The sequence below is a fragment of the Eublepharis macularius genome, chromosome 1 (genome assembly GCF_028583425.1).
Source record: "Eublepharis macularius isolate TG4126 chromosome 1, MPM_Emac_v1.0, whole genome shotgun sequence".
Taxonomy (NCBI): Eukaryota; Metazoa; Chordata; class Lepidosauria; order Squamata; family Eublepharidae; genus Eublepharis; species Eublepharis macularius.
The window spans coordinates 254755724-254774082 of NC_072790.1; the positions used below are offsets into that span (position 1 = coordinate 254755724).

Sequence of the window (18359 nt, forward strand, 5' to 3'; positions counted from 1 at the left end):
CTCGCCTTGGCGGCACCGGGCGCAGGGGACGGGGCGGCGGGCGTTGGGCAGCGGGCAGGGTCGAGTGCGGGCGGCGCGCCGGCGAGGAGTGGGGCCGGCGGGCGCCTCGGCGGGCTAGTCATGCAGGGGGAGGCCCTTCGGGGGCGGCCCCGCTTAACCCTTTGCGCTCCCGCCTGAGGAGGGCGGGGAGAGCCTGGCCAGGGCGGCCCGACGGCGGCGCGGAGGAAGGGCAAGAGCGCCCCCGGCCTCCTGCCGCAGACGGGACTGCCCCCCCCCCAGGCGGAAAGGCAGCAGACCAGCCCGCCCGCCTGCCCAAGCGGCGCTTCTGCAGCGGGGGCGCCCCCGAGTTGGGGGGCACGCCTGGCGCCACCCCGCCCGCCGGCGCGGTGACTTGCGACGGCCCATCAGCGTCGCCTGCCTGTTCGCGAGGGACAAACGGCGACGGCGAGGCGCTTGGCCAGCCCGCAGTTCCAGGGCAGGAGGGCGAGCCGGGAGCAGCGGCTGGCGAAGACGCCCCTTGGAAGGAGCGCCCCGGGCCGGGCTGCCTTTCGGGCCGGAGCATCGCCGCGGAGGGCTGGGAGTCCCGGCGCGGGGCAAGGGCGACCCCTGGCGGGCGCGGGAGGAGTGCCGGCCGCTGCGAGAGCCTGGACCGGGCGGCCGGGCGGGAGGCAGAGGCGGCGGCGAAGGGGCGCCTTGCGCGCCCTGGCCCGGCGCCTCTGAGCTGAGGGGCGGCCAGCCCGGGCTCCGGCCCGGCACGACACCTCCCGACACCCCAAGAGGGGCTATGCCGGAGGGGCGCTCTCATCTTCCGCGCCTGCGCGGAGCCGCGCCCGGGATTTTGAAGCGCCCCCCCCCCCCCCGCCAATGTGCTCTTTCTGCCCTTTGATGCCCCGCGAAGTCATTGGCAGGGGCTTCTGTTCAGGACTGGCATGCCTCCAGGCGCCACAGGAGATTTCTCTGCATAGGGGTCCGCCAGGGTCCCTCAAAAGCCCCGCCAGATCTCAAGGCACGCTCTCCACCTGGGAGCCCTTTCAGGAGAAGAGGGCAGAAAGGAACATCTTGGGCCAGAAAATGCCTCAGTTCCAGTTTGGAGCGGACCTTCTGGAGCCAGCCTGGGGCTGCTGGCGAGGGAGCAGGCAGGTGCGGCCCCCTTGGGCAGCCTGTGTGTGTGTGTGGGGGGGGTTGCTCTTTCCCCAAGGAACCCAGGGCAGTGTGCACTGCCCCCCTCCAACCTTCTCTGCCCGTTGCCTCTGCAAACTCTTCTCTAGCCCATCCTCTGGTAGGAACAGATCTTGGCCAGAATCTGGCATCTTCCAACAGCAACATTCCTAGGGAAGGGGAATCCCAGCGTGTTCAAATAGCAGGCGGAAAGAGCACAGAGAGGGGCTTTGTTTGACTGACCAGGCAGCCGAAGCCCAGAGCCCAGGCTCTGCTGCCCCCCTTCGCACGTCCCAAGGGGGCTTGGTTTGCCACGCCCCATATTAGGAAGCCCAGCTGAGGCTTAGATACCAGCACAAATGTAGAGCAACACCGTAATGATGAGCATCAACAAAACAATTACCCGTGTAACAAAGATGTCTTATTATTTATTCTACACAATTATATAATCTAATAAAGAACTACACCAATTTAGCAGTCATGGAAAATATTTTTACAGGCGTCATATATGTTCACAATCAATATATAAAGTGTCCAGTGCTTCAAGTGCTCTATTAATATTGCAATAGATGTTAAAGTGCAAGTGCTTCCTAGCACCATATGAACACTAGTCTTTTCATCCAAGAACAAGCTCGCCGTATATTCCAACTGAAATCAGGTGTAGTCTCAGAGTTATTCCAATACACTGTGAATCACAGATTACAAGTAAACCTTTGTGACATTCTTTGGGTGTACATTGGTAATTCTGTGACATCAATTTTCTAACGGATGGTCCAGATCCAAATAAAGTCCGTTTCCAAAAGCTCTTTCTCAAAGAACACAGTCACTGGAAAAACATACAACAATGCATATTACACACCATCTACCAATAAATTACATACATTTACAGTTCAATAATAAATATCACATATACTCACTCCAAAGTCCATGTGGCTACCACTCCGTACCAATCAATTTGCCAATTTCCACCATTTGCAAGCTATTATCTCCTAACCATCTTATCCATCCACGCCCATTCAGTACTCTATCCTCCCTTAAAGGGATCCTCCTTTCTATAAGATGCTAGCCTAAAAAACAGGTAAAGTTGTTAGCTACATTTAAGCCATTGGGCATAAGACTGTTCAGTTTATGAATCCAGAATGTCTCCTTTTGGCGCAGTTCTCTCATTGCCGCCGTATGGTCTTTTTTACAAGTCTTAAACAGCACAGTGAAACGCATGTCAATTTCACTGTGCTTCTTTTCCTGGTAATGAGGTACCAGCGGGGCTTCTGATACATTGTTCTTTATTCTGGATTGATGCTCACTAAGTCTAATTCCCTGCACAGTAAGTCTAATTCCCTACACAGTAGGAGGGCACAACAGGGCATGATAGCAGTGTACTACACAAAATAATACAACCCACTTCACCGTTTTTGACAGCAATTGTGTTTGGGTGATTCTCTGATGTGAAGTGAGTTGTGTTATTTTTGTGAGGTGGAATGCTGGAATGCTCTTTGGTGTGCCCCCCTGCTGTGTAACCTAAAGCTGTTCAAGAAATAAAGTGTTTTTGACAGGAATTGTGTTTTTGTGATTCTCTGATGTTAAGTGAGTTGTGTTATTTTTGTGAGGTGGAATGCAGGAATGCCCTTTGGTGTGCCCCCCTGCTGTGTAACCTAAAGCTGTTCAAGAAATAAAGTGTTTTTGACAGGAATTGTGCTTTTGTGATTCTCTGATGTTAAGTGAGTTGTGTTATTTTTCTGTGTGGGGGACTGCTGGTGTAATGTGTCATAATGCTTTGCCTACTTGTACTTTGAAAGGGAGAAAATAATTTTTAAAAAACTTTATTTTGTGTTGTTCATGTTTTATTCTTTGTTGTGCTGTTGGTTCCCATCATAGGGAACAATGGGGCTGGCCGGCCAGCCATCTCTGTAGGTGGTGGGGGAATTTGAGGGAGGGTGTCTGTGGTTCAGGTGCTCTTTCACAGGGACCAGCTGGCACTCAGAAGTGTGCCCACCATTGTGGCACCCCTGGGCTGTGCAGAATTGCCCAGGGAAAGAGAGTTTAGAAGTTCCCAGCATAGGGAACAAAGGGAGACAGCTGGCCTTTGCCAGCCTGTTCCTGCGGTTATGGGTGTGGGGCTGCTGGGGGTGGATTTGGGTCTGTGAGGGGATAATGTGGGGATTTGGGTCTGTGTGTGGCAGCTGGGGGGGAATTGGGTTTGTGTGGGGCTGTAAGGGGTGGACTTTGGGGGCTGAGAGCACCTACTTGGGGAGGCCATGAAATGCCCCCCCCAAGTGGGAGCAGGCTGAGCCTTGGTGGGGGGTGGGAGGAAAGGTGGGAAAAGGGCCCCTGAGGGTAGGGGGGCATTTTGCATGCGAAATGCCACCCCTGGCAATGGAAGCCTGCCTCTTCATTTTTTCCCCATAGGAAAAAATGAATGAAGATGAGCAGCAGCAACCTAAAGCTATGGCTTTTTTTAGGAGAGGATAGGGGGACCTGGTTTGGGGGCCATAACATGGCCCCCCAACGTCCAATCGTTCTGAAACTTGGGGGGTTGTTAGAGGGGAGTTAGAGGAAGGCCCCCACCAATTTTGGTTTGATTCAGTGGGAAAATGCTTCCCCCAGGCTTCAGAGAAGCCTGGGGGAGGCTTTTTCCCATTGAAAAGGCTAACCCGAATCAACCTGAATCAACCCGAATCGATTCGGGTTATGGCGATTCGGAAAACCCGAATCGATTCGGGTTTTCCCGAATCGATTCGGGTTTCTCCGAATCAACCCGAATCGGGGTGATTCGGGTTTTTTCGGGTTTTCCAAAATCCGAACTGCACACCCCTAATTACGACTTAATAATGATTACTTTGAGTTGTTTCCTTTGATGTGTAATTTGAGTGTCCCTTTAAGAATAATTCAAACTATTGGGGGCAGCCCATATAAACGTTAGCTACTTATTGCACTGGCGTGCTTTAGAAGATACAGCCGCCCTGCTAAAGAAGATACAGCTGTTCAGGTCTGGGAGTGAATAATTGTCACAGCGTTCAAGGGTCTACCACACAGGTTTGGTGTTGATATTTGCTGACAAGTGTATACTATGATGAATTTGTACAAATTGAATGTCATGTAAAATTGCATATGGTATGGCATGTAATATGTTTGTTTTGCAGTGCTTGGCCACGCCCCTGAGGAAGATTTTACACAAAATCTGAGCTTTTTAGCCGGCCCCAGATCGGGTGTGCAGCCGTGGATTTCCTTACCATGTGTGGACATAGCTGTGCATGAATGCTACTTGGTTTAAGGAAGATACAGGACACATTTCGTTTGGACCTTTGTATTTTCCTGGACTACTATTGGAGATCATAATAGTCATTTTAAGTTCATGGAAGAATCATTGTATAATTTGTAATTGGTCATTCTACTGATTGGTTTATATATATATAAAAAATACGTATGGCCCTTTGGGCACTTACAATAGAGTTGTTTATTTGGCTTGTAATTGTTGTTTCTTCCCGTGAGGGTTCTCTTTAGTTTCACATGGTAAGATCACTGCCTGATAGAGTTTAGACTCACTGCTTCCTCTTCCCTCTGCAGGGATGATGGACCCACTAAGATGGTCCATGCCAGATGCCGGATGGCTCGCCGTGACTACTGGCCTGCATTTGGGGATTTTCCCATCTCGGCTGCCGACAATTATGCCAAGACCCGGACCGCTTTCCAGAAGAGAGAAATGGCGCAGGCTGATGACACCCTTCCGCCTCCCCTGGACAGAGCCAAGCAACCCCCCTGCTCTCAGGGAACTGATGGCGGTGAAACAGGGAGGACAGAGGCTGAAGCACCACACCGCCGGTGAAAACCTCAGGCTGAGCACAACAGAGCCCATCGTGATGGCTGCAGAAAGGCAGCCTTTCTCTTCCGCCGTTGCGCCTGCAGGTAACCGTCCGACTGAGTTGTTTTGTGTGCTTTGAGGGCTTTTACATCATGGCCCCGTGGAAATGGACTCTGACCGCACGATGGTCCGCTTTGAGAGATTTGCTTCTTCCTTTGCAGACAAAATCACTAAGCTCTTCTCTGAGTCAGATGCCAGCATGGATGCGTGGTCAGACGACGTCCTTCAGGCATCTGCTTATTTGATTTGTATGGATGCTTCCCAGCTTTTAGAGCCCGAGCATGTGGACAAGATCCTTGCTCCCTTCGTGACCCTTGCCCTTCTTGACTGACAAAAGGTGCCCGAGGGGACTGGCTGGTGCTTCCTCGAGAGCAGGAAGTGTGCCAAGAAGGCGGTAATTTGACCTGTTCAGAAAAACCCCTCCCTGAGCCCGACTCTGTTGGAGAACTTCTGGCCAGTCTCCAGTCTTCCATTCTTGAGGAAGGTGTTAGGGCAGGGGGCTGCTTCTCATCTTTCAGGAGTCTTGATTTTTCTGGATCCATTTCTGTCTGGCTCCAGGCCATGATTTGGAACAGACTGTGTCGATCGCCTTGGGTGATGACCTCTGCTGAGACCTGGACAGGGGGAGCGTGAGCCTGCTTGGCCCACTGGATCTCTCAGCAGCCTTCCGTACCATTGACCGAGTTACCTCTCGGCCCTGGGACTAAAGGCCAGCATGTTATGGTGGCTCGAGTGCCCTTTGGGTGACCAGCCTGAGAAGGTGGTCCTGTGGATCTCCTGCTCGGCACAAAGGCCCTTGGCCAGTGGAGTCCTGCAGGGCTCTATTTTACCTCCATGCTATTTACTATTTACATGACGCCATTGGGAGGCGCCATCATCTCAAGATTGGGCTGCTCTGCCTTCCTTTTCCAGCTAGTTCCAAGGATGCTGTTGATGTTCTGAACCAGTGCTTGAAATCAGTAATGGGCTGGATGAGGGTGAACAAGCTGAGGCTTAATCCTGACGAGACAGAGGTTCTCTAGGTTAGTAGATCAAGATGAGTAGCTGTGATAGTCTGGTTTGTAGCAGTAGAAAAGAGCAAGAGTCCAGTAGCACCTGTAAGACTAACACAATTTGTGGTAGGGTAGGAGCTTTCGTGAGTCACAGCTCACTTCTTCAGATACAGCTGGAATGTGAGTCCATCTGTCCTTATATCTTGGAGAGAGGAGTGATTACAGAAGCCGAATGACAATAGCCGGTGAACGATAAAGGCAGGCGTGATTGGATAGGGTGGGATATGCAGAGGGCTGGTGGGTGTGGAGAAATCAGCTCTGGTAATGAGACAGGAAGCCTAGGTCTCAATTCAGTCCAGGTACACATTCTATCTAGGCCTCTATTAGCAGTATGTTAAATAGTTTCCAGGCACCTAGAGAGATTTGACTGTCTTTTGGCTAGTCCCTGCATTTCAGTGAAATTCCCCGTTTTGAAATCAAAAGTAGTATGTTTTAAGCTGTTAATCAGATGGTGTGGATTTGGGTGGCTACATCATCTGCCTCTTGCTCCAGGTCTCCAGCCCCCTCAGATCCAAGCCCAGTCTGGCCACTCGTCTAGTGGGCTCTGTGAACAACCAACTGCTCGAGCGCACAGCCACTCGCGCAGTCCAGAGAGCTTGTTTCTGTGGCATGACCCAAGCACACGCTTCGCCAGTCCGCACGGGGGACGCTGAAGTCGCCCAGCACTGCTAGCACTCTCCCCTCTAGTCACCACCCATATTTCCCTCACCATCGCGCAGTCTGCCTCCTGGCAGCCTGCCTCTCCCACTTCCCAGTAACCCTTGTGGCCTGATCTCTCCACCCATCGTAATTCCATGGGAAGTTTCTTCCATTCATGTTTTTTCGCTTACTCGACTCTATGCTGCCTTGATACCTAGAGCTACACCACCTCAAACACATCCCTCCCTCTCCTACCTATGCAGCTTATATCCAGGGACGAGTGCATCCCATTGATTCCCCCCAACCTGCCAGGTTTCTGCCCGCTCAATTTCCACTGTGACGTAGCCCCAAGCACTCCAGCCCCCACGCCCACCTTGGCTTGAAGACTTCTGGGCATCGGCATGCAGGCACCCGTGCCTCATTCCCCTCCAAGGCTTTCTGACGCCCTGGGCCCTCCGGCTTCCTCACACGGCCCTCCTCCTCTGCCCTATTGTCACGCTCGGGGTCTAGCCCTCTCCCACCAGCGCCTTCCCAAGCATTCACACCACCATTCCTGTGGATTCCCTGGAGCGTCTTCTGTCAGGAGACAGCTGCTCCTGCTTGTGGAAAGAAAGCACCACCGCGAGTGAGAGGGACCTGCAGGCTGCAGCCTCTTGGCACGGAGGGCCCAAAGAATACCCGGGGCAACAACGAGGCAAACAAAAGCCTTTATCTTGGCAAGGAAGGACACAGAGAGTTGCTGGGACAGACGCTCTGCTGCAAGTCCCTTCCTGGCACTGCCCACGCTGCCCGTCCAGGGCTCGTACCCTCAGTCCTCTTGCTTGTCTCTGCTTGTGCTGAGGGCTCCTGGCAGGAGCTCGGCCTCCTCTTTCTCCTCCTCCTGTTCGTCGTCGGCATCCAGTTCCCGGGGGGGCACCTGGATCCCTAACTCGGCCTCCAGCGCCCAGAGCCTCTTCCGTACATTGCGCAGCTGCGCCCTCAAGGCCTTGAGGGTTTTTAGGCACTCCTGACAGCCACGGAGGTCCCTTTTCCCTAAAGAATGAAACCAACAGGCTCTGATGTGATCCCACTGACGAGGCCAAAGAACGCCCCTCTGCAGCGCCCTGCAGGGGCTCTCTTCCTTCCCTGCCCCCTTGAAAGCTCTCCAGAGCTTCGGCCAGCCTTCCTGCTCAGCTCTCATTCCCCTCGTGCCTTTGGCCCCTCCAGCCCTACCCGCTTCCACAGCTCGAGGGTTATAAATAAATCGTTATGTAGGCCCCAGAAACCTAATTAAAGGATTCCATGTTTGGGCCATTAGCAGAGTCTATCGTTTGGCATAGGAAGCGTGATTATAGGAGGTTGTGAGCTGGTTCTGCTGGCTGGTGTGTGTGCAGGAATGAAAATAATAGAAGCATACACTTGGATTATATTTAGAAAAGAAATAAGAGTTCTGTATTGCAGGAACTCCATACTCTGATAGGAAAGGAGGAGAGACAGATCCTAATTACCTATCTAGTCTAAGGATGGGCATGGATGCCAGGACAAGTCCTGCATCCATGCCTGCAAGATGGTGGGAGAAGGAGAGAGATGGAGCCTGGAATAAAGCCAGGAAGAGGTGAGAAGGAGGAAGTCAGGAAGAGGAAGTCCTGAGAATAGCAATCTGCATATCAAAGGGCAGTCAGAGCAGTAAACAATAGTAAACAGTAAACAGAGTGCCCTGACCTCTCTGTCTTTCTAACTCTTTGGTTTGTCCCCCTCTGAAACCTGAGGAAAGGCAGAGCGCTGAGTCCTCCTCTTCCAACAGAGGGACTCCTGTGCCTCACCAATTTTCCTGGACCACCCTTCTCTTGTATTCATGGGAAGTGTTTTTACCCCACTTTATGGTCTCTCAGGCCGACAAAACAGCAAACGTTAAAGTGCACACCATGAAAATGCTATCCAGCTGGCCTTCGGTGGGGAGGTCTGAAAGCTGGAGTGGCGCAACAGGCATCCCGGAGAAAGGGCTCCGGCATTTCTGCATTGCCACCGAAACTCCTGTCCTGCATCGCCTTCCTAGGCCACGGGCACAGGGTTTCTCCGGACAACATCGTGGACCCAGACCACTTCAAAACCAGCACTTCGCCCAGGGCACAGAAACCAACAGGGCTGGACTGTCACGCCCGTAGGGCACGCCCCCTTGGTAACTAGGGAGCTTCCGCTGGAACCAGCTTCTGTTCCCCATCCTTTTGGAACGCAGCCCGGCAGAGTCATCTAGGGCTGAAGACGCCAAGGCAGGTAGAGCGGTGGCCCAGCTTGGTCCTTCCTCTCCCCCAAAGGGGGTGAACCCCTGGGGGCTGGGCTGGGGGGCATGGCTGGCATCCCCTCCCAGGCCACTGGAGTGGTGACCCCTCTGTTCAGAGACCTCCTCTGGCACTTCCAGAGGGGAAAGGCGCCTTCCGCACAGGAGCGCCACTCTGGGAGACCCCACCCCCACCCCCCACCCCCACCGGTCTGCAGAATGTACAGAACACAACAGTCCTGGGGGGCATTTCCTTGCGGGGACTGGAACTGCTTTAAGGAAACAGGATCAGAGCCTCTATTGCTGTTGGGTACCTCGGCCCTAGGCTCCTCCTAGCCCGGCTTCCGCCCCCAGGACGTGGGATGGAGACACTGCTGGTCGCCCTCACGGACAATCTTCGCAGACACCTGGATCGAGGTGGATCGGCGCTGCTGCTATTGTTAGATCTTTCGGCAGTGTTCGATATGGGCGAGTACGATTTCTTAACGCACTGCCTCGCTGATGTGGGGATACAAGGGACGGCACTACAGTGGCTTGTCTCCTTTCTCCACGGTCGGGGACAGAGGGTGGCGTTGGAGAAGAAGTTGTCATCCCGCCACCCATGGGTGTGTGGAGTGCCGCAGGGGGCAATACTCTCCCCATTACTGTTTAATATCTATATGCGCCCCCTCGCCCAGTTGGTCCGGAGCTTCGGACTTGGGTGCCACCAGTATGCAGATGACACCCAGTTATACTTGTGGATGGATGGCCGGCCTGGCTCGGCCCCGGATGTCCTGGAGCATCTTTTGAAGCCGTGACTGGATGGCTGAAGCAAAGTCGACTGAAATTAAACCCCACGAAGACGGAGATCCTGTACTTGAGTCGTGGGACTGTGGATTCGGGGCTCCGGCTCCCGGCCCTCGATGGGGCATTTCTCACGCCAGTTCAGAGAGTCAGGAGCCTGGGGGGGTGATCCTAGATACCTCCTTGAAAATGGAGGCTCAGGTCGCAGCAGTTGTCAGGTCCTTTTTTCCCCATCTTCGACAGACCAGGCAGCTTGCCCCCTATCTTTCGACCCACGATTTAACCACAGTGGTCCAGGCAATGGTCACTTCTAGGTTAGACTACTGTAACGTGCACTACGTAGGGCTTCCCTTGAGTCTGATCTGGTGCTTGCAGCTGGTCCAAAATGCAGTGGCACGTGTCATCACTGGAGTGCCTAGCAGTGCACGTATAACACCGGTATTGCGCCAGCTGCACTGGTTACCGGTGGAGTACCAAATCAGATTCAAGGTTCTGGTTTTAACCTATAAAGCCTTATGAGGGCTGGGACCAGCGTATCTGTGGGACCGCCTCTCCCTATATGTGCCCCAGAGGATGCTCTGATCAGGAAACAAACAACTATTAATGGTCCCTGGCCCCAGGGAGGCCCGCCTGGCCTCGACCAGAGCCAGGGCCTTTTTGGTCCTGGCTCCAACCTGGTGGAACGCTCTGTCCAATGAGACCAGGGCCTGGCAGGATTTGTTATCCTTCCACCGGGCCTGTAAGACGGAGCTGTTCCGCCAGGCATATGGTGGAGGCTGAGCTGGGCCCCCACCGGCCGAACAAAGGAGAACGAGTCCCTCCCTACTAGAAGCGTCCACCGTCTAAGCTGTTTAATTAACTTTTAAGTGAGGGCTGGGTGGCAGTTTGATTGACTATTTCTGTGCTGCGTTTTTGTATTTTTAAAATATTTATTATATTGTTTGATATTGTTTTTTTAAATTGTTATACGTAAGTTTTATTGAAATGTTCTATAGAGTGTAATCCGCCCTGAGCCTGCCTGTGTGGGAAGGCCGGAATAGAAGTTGAAACAAACAAATAAAATAATCTCATGGCTTTCACTGCGTCGTCTTCTACCTTTATGCCGCCTGACTGAAAAGTGTTCTGTGGTTTGTTACCCGCCCTGAGCCTCTGTGAGAAAGTAAATAAATCTTTCAAGCTTGCTTACCGATTCAAATGAAAATACAATAAAAGCCCACATCGACCCACTCCCCTAAACATCTCCTGCCCCCTAGAAAGCTGCAGCCAACAGAGTAGCTTTGCAGGGCATCTTAAAAACCTCACTTAAAAAAATGTTTCTAGCCCTTTTGACTCTCGAGCAGAGAGTCAATAGATCACTGTAATGCTAATTATCTTTTTTTTTAAATCCCCAAATTGCTCCCTGTTAGCAAAAGGGGGGGGCCTGCGGAAAGGAAAATGGGGGGGGGAACTGGCGCGAGGACTCTCTTCTGCTGCTGCTGTGAATGAAGTGGGAGCTGGAGAGGGAATCTCTGCCCCCTGGGAACAGCCTTTGTCTCTCGGGTTTTTTAAGAAGTGACCTCTGTCATAGCTGCCGTGGTTGGACTTACGGTCCCGGAGGTGGTGGGCTTGCCGTTCCAAAAGCGTTGCCAGCGCTTCTTGGAGGTCCCTTGGATCTGGCCGCAGAGGAGGAGAGGAGGGGGGAGGGGGAGGGGAGGGGTGCAGGGAGAGGGAAAAACTGGAGGCGCTTGAGCCAAGGAAGAGGACGCCCCGGGAGTCTGAGGCCATGGGGGAGACGGGCTCCTGGGCCAAGCTGGATGTGGAGGCGGTGGAGAAGCCTTCTAGGAAAGGGGGAAAAGCCGAGGGTCAGGACGGGGGTTCTGGGCAGGCAGGCAGCCCGCCCCCACCATCCCTTCCTGCTTACCAAAGACTGGCACCTGAGCAACATCGGCTGGGCTGGGGGAGGCTGGAAGGCAACGGGCACATTTCAAAGAGCGGCAGTGCCAAGGCCCCCTCCCCTCCCCTCCCCTCCCCTCCCCTCCCCTCCCGCGAATCTGGAGCCTGTTGGAGAAGGCAGGAGGGGAGCCGGCGGACGGCACCTTCTCGTTCTTGCCGCTTCAGTCGCACTTCGGTGCGGATGAGCCTCCTCCGGGCACGGCAGATCTGCAGGCTGATGGCGCGCAGGGCCCGTGGGAAGTGCTGGCACGTGCGGCGCACCCGCAGCTCTGAAACGACAGCAGCAGCCCGCCTGGGACCCCGCCGGCCGGGGGCACGGGGGGGGGCTGGCCTGGGCGGGCGGCCGGTGGGGTCCCGGGCGGGAGGGAGCCGAGGGGTTCCCCCGGGGCGCCGCGAGACTTACGCCCCTGCAGGTACTGGTGCTGCAGCTCCTTGAGGGCGGCCAGTTGCTGCTCGAGGGCATCCAGGGTGACAGCCGCCCCCGGGCCGCTCGCCTCGGCCACAGCGCTCGCCAGGGCCGGAGAGGCCCCCGGGGGGCTCCGGACGGAGCGGGACCAGGGCTCACGGGCGGCAGCAGCGGGAGGAGAGGCCCGGGCAGGGGGCCCGCTTTCTGAGTCGGCTGCAGAGGAAGACACACATTGGCTTCCACCCCTTTTGATCGGCCCCCTCCACAGCCTGCCGCCTCCCTATGACATTTGTGAAAAATGAAAATATTCCCACAGTGCCTAAACTCAGAACTCCGCGGCAGACACACATGGTCCTCTCCCCTCCACTTTATTTGCACAACAACCTTGTGAGGCAGGTTTAGCCAAGACAAGGGACTGGCGAGCTGCGTGGCCAGACGGGGGTGTGCACCGTGTCTCCCCAGCTGGGGCTCAGGTGAGATGCTCTTGGCAGCGGGGGGCTGTGCCCAGAGGCAGGAGCCTGGCCCAGAGGGGGGCCTCTTAGTCACAGGGAGGCGTGCTGCGTAGGAGTGGGGTCCTGTCCTCCCCCCCCCACTCCCGGGATGGGGGGGGGCTGTGGTTGCAGCCAGCACCAGCAGCACAGGGTGGAGGGGGACATGGGGGGGGGAGCAAACCTGGTGTGTGTGTGTGTGGGGGGGGGGAGAGGGAAGCGGGTGCCCAGCCCAGCACGCACTCACCTTCCTGAGTCTTCTGCGTATCTGTCTCTTTAGCCTTGGGCAGCCTGTGGGGAACAAACAGAAGATTTCCTGGCAGCAAATCAGCACTCTGGGAGGGGGGGGGCGGGGGGAGCTTTGCTAGTGCTCTTCTGCCGGGGCCCTTCCCAGGCCCTCCAAAGTTTTTTTTTTGGAGGGGGGTGGGTGTCCCAGAGCACCTCCTTGTACCTCGCTGTTGGAAGCGCAATCCACACAAGGAATTCACAGAGAGCCAGCTGTATACTGGTGGTGAGACTGTCAGACTAGCATCTGGGGCCCCAGGTTCAAATCCACCCCCCCCCCCATGGAAGCTTGCTGCGTGACCTGGGGCCAGCTGACCCTATCTTACAGGGTTGTCATTGGAAGGATAGCAGTGTAGGAGAGGAGCACAATATAAGCTGCTTTGAGTCCCCAAGAGAGAAGAAAGGTGGGGTATAAACGAAGTAAATAAATAATCTCTTAAGGGTGTGTGTGACAGAGTTGATACCACAAACCTATTTTCCTTTTGCTGCTCTGCGCAGTTTTTAAAACTGAGTATGCATTTTAACCACTGCACTTTGTTAATTTGTTTTATTATTTGTATATTGATTTTAGTTCTTGTTTTTATCGATTTTAACTGTTCACCGCCCAGAGCCCCTGGGGATGGGCGGTATATAAATTGAAAAAATAAATAAAAATAAATAAAAAGGCGAGGTAAAGTGGTTCATTAAAAAAAACTGAGAGGGGGAACTGGAAGAGCACAGGAGAGGCGTGCACCCCCTTGCCGAGCCCCCCTTGTGCCCCGTGTTGGCGTGCACCCGTCCATTGGAGGCCTCAGTGAAGCAGGGGGGCTACTGCTTTGAACGCCCCACCCCACCCCAAGCAGTTTTGGACATGCCTGAAACTGCATCTCCCAACCCTGAAGCATTGGAAATGGTGTGGGTGGGTGTGCGTGTGCGTGTGCGTGTGTGTTAAAAAGTGCAACTCACCTTGTATCCTGCCTGTAGCTGGACCTGGAGGGAGAAAAAACTAAAGATCGGAGGGCTGGACTGTATCGAGCTGGTTCAGAGAGGTACTTTGGAAAAGGAATCGGGGCGGCAGACCACACAGGTCTGTGCTGAGTGTTGCTTATGGGATGTTCCAGCTGGAGTTCTCATTGACTCACACTACATATTCCCTCTTGAGTCTCACTGAGAAAGGACTATGAATAATGTAAATAAATAAATATTAAATAAGGCCAGGGCACACATTTCCCTGCGAATAACGCGGCTCGACTGACCATGATGAAGGAAAGCGGAAGAGAGCGTGTCAACCCGCTGGCCGCCTTGGATCGCTCAGTCAGGCAACGCACTGGGATTCTGGACCCAAAGCCCTCAACTTGTGCCCTGACAGAACTCCTAATTGAGAGACATCCCCTTTTGTTCACAGTGCCAGGGGACCTGCCCTAGGACCACGGAGACATGGGAGTGAGACATCCTCGCTCTGGCAGTCTGTCCTGCCGGCCCAGAGACACGACAGCTTCCACCTCTGCCCTTTGGACTCCGCCAGCCCAGCCCAGCCCAGCGTAAGGGGAGGAGGAGGAGACTCCGCCTTCCGTCCATTCTAGCCAGGCAGGCCCGTTCCAGAGCGAGAGGGCTGTGGGCCGAGAGAACCAGACCACCCCGGCAGCATTTCAGGATTTGGAACAGGCTGGCCCAGCCCCCCCTCCCGCCCCCAGTCATTTAGGGCTGGTGGGCCTGGTGGACCTGGTGCCAAGCGAGGGCTGGCACAAGAGGTCTGCCCACTTGCTTTCCTGGTCTGCACAGAATGTGGGGGGGTGGGGGGCACACTCCCTCAGTCACTCCCAGGCGAGCTCTGCACAGCCACCAGCCAGTGGCTCTTGGGGCTAAGTCATCAGAGCACCCACATCAGTCCTGTGGGACCCCACCCGAAGGTGACCACCAGCAGCCCCCAGGAGCCCCCCCATGTGGTCGTTATCTCTGAAGTCACCCACGGAAAAGCAAAAGCCACGTATGAACACAGTGGTGGGACTGGGCCACGATCCAGCCCCTCCAGGGACCCGCTTGGGTAAGAAGCGGCCAGGCACGAGCACCTCCCAGCAGCCTTCCAGCCCCCCTTCTGACCTTTACCTGCAACGCTGACAGGAGAAGCAGCCCCCCATGGCACCACCAAGGACGGCCGCTCTTCGACCACCATCTCTGCCCGCTGAGGCTCTTGGGGAATCCTTGCCAATCTCCAGGGAACAGAGTGCCCAGGGTTCCACAGCCGGCTATGAAGTCACAGTGGCTTACCAGGCAGTGCCACCGAGGGCTAAATGAAGCACCAGGCGGATTTACACACGTGCCGCCCAGCTCCACCTCACCCCCTCCAAGGGCACTTTTGTTACCTTTTGGTTCTGCTTTTCCTCCAAGGAGCTCAGGGGCAGCTCTCTAAAAATTATGCAACCCCACCCCTCCCCGGTCGACAGCCTTCTGGGAATACATCCTTTTCTCTGCCGGTTGGAAAGCTTTGAAGCGGCGGGTGTTCTGGCAGGATGGCTCAGCTTCCTGCTGCCTTCCATCCATGGCCACCTTGCAGGTAGGGGTGGGGGGTGTTCACCCCCCACCCCAGGGATCTAGCCAGCCCTCAAGCGGGCCCTTCTGCTCGGACCCAGCCTTCTGCTGGGCCTTGGGGTAAATCAGAGGATGGGCGGTTGCACCACAGTGAGGCCGATGGACTGGAGAGCCTTGAGCTCCCTGGGGCGGAAAGGAGCAAGCAGGATTTGACCCTTCAGTGAGTCCAAAGTAGCTGCCTTGTCCCATCTCTATCCGAAGCAGAATTGCATGTCTGCAAGAAGCCAGAAACGTGGCCCAAAGCCCAGAGCTCTGCAAGGGTCCAGCTGCCTTCTGCTGCCCTGCGTGGAAGAGCACACAACCACACAGGGAAGGGCACAGAAGACGGCTCGGCACCCAAGGAACACCGTTGTTTTCCTCAAGACCCGCCCCCCCCCCCACGCCACCCTGTTAATAGCAGGATCCTTCTGCAGGCCTCAGGGCAGCCCCTGCCCTACTGGGAGGCTGGCTGGAAACGCCTCTGCTCTTCTCTACTGGACAACTGGGAACACATCACAAAGCAGGCTAAATGAGAGCAAGCAGTGGCCAAGACTGCAGGACCAGCACATGAGACAGAAAAACGTGCATTTTAAAATGAGTCAAATAATCCATTGCTGCACACCATGCTTAATATTGCCTGTTTACTGTATTATCTTGCTCTCGTGGCATTTTTACACTGATCTGTTTTGACTATTGTGCAACATCTCAGGTCTAATGTTCTATCCGTATTTCAGTATTTTTATCATTCTAGTCCTATTACATTGCTTATAAGACGTTTTACACTATTTACACTGTGGAATCTACCTTGAGGCTCAGTGAGAAAGGTGGACTATAAAGTAAGTAAATGAATAAAACTTTCCCAGCAGGTTGGTATTCAGCTCCTACTCCGCCAATGTTTTTCAATAAAAAACTTTCCCTCTGAAACAAGCAGAACCAGAGTTCTCCGTGAGCGCAGCTGAGCTTATAAGGGGGTCATCTGAGCTGAGTGCGAAACCTGGCCAGAGCAGCAAGCCATCTCCCTCAGGGGTCCCACTGGGGCTGAAAGGGGACCAGGGCCTCTCCCTGGCAGCACGCCAGGCTGGAATGGCAAAGCCAGTTTCTTACCCTCTGCTGTATTCCTCCCTACCCCAGGCACAAGCAGCAAAGTCCCTCACCAAAGACTCGTAGGCAATCCAAGCGGTCATAGGATCAGAGGTCAGGCGCTCGTACGGATTCCAAATTGGTTAAACAAGAAGCAGAGAGTGGGACTAAATGGCCGGTTCTCACAATGGAGAGAATCATTTGTTCATAACATATCTAGAACTGCTGGAGAAAAGTAGAGCGGGCAAGTTTGCAGATGACACAAAACTATTCAGTATGGTGAAGAAAAAGAAGGATTATGAAGAAAAAGGAGTATCCACAAAGAAGAAAAAGGAGTATCCACAAACTGGGTAAGTGGGCAACACGGTGGCAAATAAGTTCAGGGTATAGAATCATAGAGTTGGAAGGGGCCATACAGACCTTCTAGTCCAACCCCCTGCCCAATGCAGGATCAGCCTAAAGCATCCCTGACAAGTATTCGTCCAGCCTCTTCTTAAAAACTGCCAGTGAAGGGGAGCTCACCACCTCCCTAGGCAGCTGATTCCATCTTTGAACTACTCTGACCGTGAAAAAGTTTTTCCTAATATCCAGTCGGTACCTTTGTGCATGTAGTTTTAGCCCATTGCTTCGCGTCCTACCCTCTGCTGCCAACTGGAACAGCTCCCTACCCTCCTCCAAATGACAGCCTTTCAAATATTTAAAGAGAGCAATCATGTTCCCCCTCAACCTCCTCTTCTCCAAACTAAACATTCCCAAGGCCCTCAGCCTTTCCTTGTAGGGCTCAGTCTCCAGACCCCTGATCATCCTTGTCGCTCTCCTCTGCACCCTCTTGATTTTGGCCACATCCTTTTTGAAGTGAGGCCTCCAGAACTGCACACAGTACTCCAGGTGTGGCCTGACCAAGGCAGTATAGAGAGGGGCTATGACCTCCTGCGATTTCGACGCTATGGCCCTTTTGATACAACCCAAGACTGAGTTTGCCTTTTTTGCCACCGCATCACACCGACTGCTCATATTCAGTTTACAGTCCACTCTTACCCCAAGATCCCTTTCACATATACTACTGCCCAGAAGTGTATCCCCCATCCAGTATTTGTGCTTCCCATTTTTGTGGCCCAGATGTAATACTGTGCACTTGTCTTTGTTGAATTGCATCCTGTTCACAGCTGCCCACTTCTCCAGAGTATTGAGGTCTTGTTGAATTTTAATTCTGTCTCCTTGGGCGTTTGCCACTCCTCCCAATTTGGTATCATCAGCAAATTTAATGAGTAGGTAAGGATAAGGGCAGGCAGACTGGAACAAAAGATCCCAACTTTTAAGTATGTTCTAATGAGGTCTGAACTTGCCGAGACTGAGAGGGAACGAGGAGGCCTGGGGCTACTCACGTAACTCAACGAAAGGGTCAACCCAGCGCGCAACAGCCGTGAAAAAAGGCAAACCGTATGCTGGGCGTTTTTTGGAAAGGGGCTGAAAATAAAACAGTGAATATTATACCACTCATGTATAGGTCTATGGGGTGGCCTCATTTGGAATATCGTGTGCGGTTCTGGTCACTGTATCTCAAAAAGGACGCTGCAGACCAGGAGGTTAGGAGGTCGGAGCACCTCTCCTATGACGAAAGCTGAAGTCCAGGACTTTTCATCTTAAAGGACAACTAAGGGGGCACACGACAGAGGAGGCCTATACAATCATGCCCAGAACAGAGAGGGTGGACGGAGAGAACTTCCTCTTCCGGAACCCGAGGGCACCCGATGAAGCTGAGGGGCAGCAGATGCAGGGAGGACAACAGAAAACGCTCCTTTGCACGACCGATGAAAATGGGGAATCTGCTGCCAGAGGATGCAGCGGTCACCACAAGCAGGCCTTTCACAGG

General features: G+C 54.0%; 1 protein-coding gene across 1 annotated transcript; it reads right to left on the reverse strand.

The window, feature by feature from the left end:
* Positions 1–7420: 7420 nt before the first annotated feature.
* Positions 7421–15011, reverse strand: LOC129325832 (uncharacterized). Its single transcript, XM_054973764.1, has 8 exons — positions 14945–15011; positions 13805–13967; positions 12822–12865; positions 12084–12299; positions 11824–11949; positions 11649–11690; positions 11335–11565; positions 7421–7740 (listed from the first exon to the last, which is right to left on the reverse strand). The coding sequence occupies exons 1-8, from the start codon at positions 15009–15011 to the stop codon at positions 7517–7519; spliced, it is 1113 nt and encodes a 370-aa protein (XP_054829739.1). The 3' UTR covers positions 7421–7516.
* Between the last annotated feature and the right edge of the window lie 3348 nt (positions 15012–18359).

What these genes read in the sequence shown, in the direction of transcription:
- LOC129325832 (XM_054973764.1), bottom strand. Translation starts at nt 15,011, where the DNA reads ATGGTGGTCGAAGAGCGGCCGTCCTTGGTGGTGCCATGGGGGGCTGCT. An exon ending in GAAGCGGCAAGAACGAGAAG is followed by an intron (nt 11,691 to 11,823) that starts GTGCCGTCCGCC and finishes GTTGCCTTCCAG; the next exon opens with CCTCCCCCAGCCCAGCCGAT. An exon ending in AGCCCACCACCTCCGGGACC is followed by an intron (nt 7,741 to 11,334) that starts GTAAGTCCAACC and finishes TTCATTCTTTAG; the next exon opens with GGAAAAGGGACCTCCGTGGC.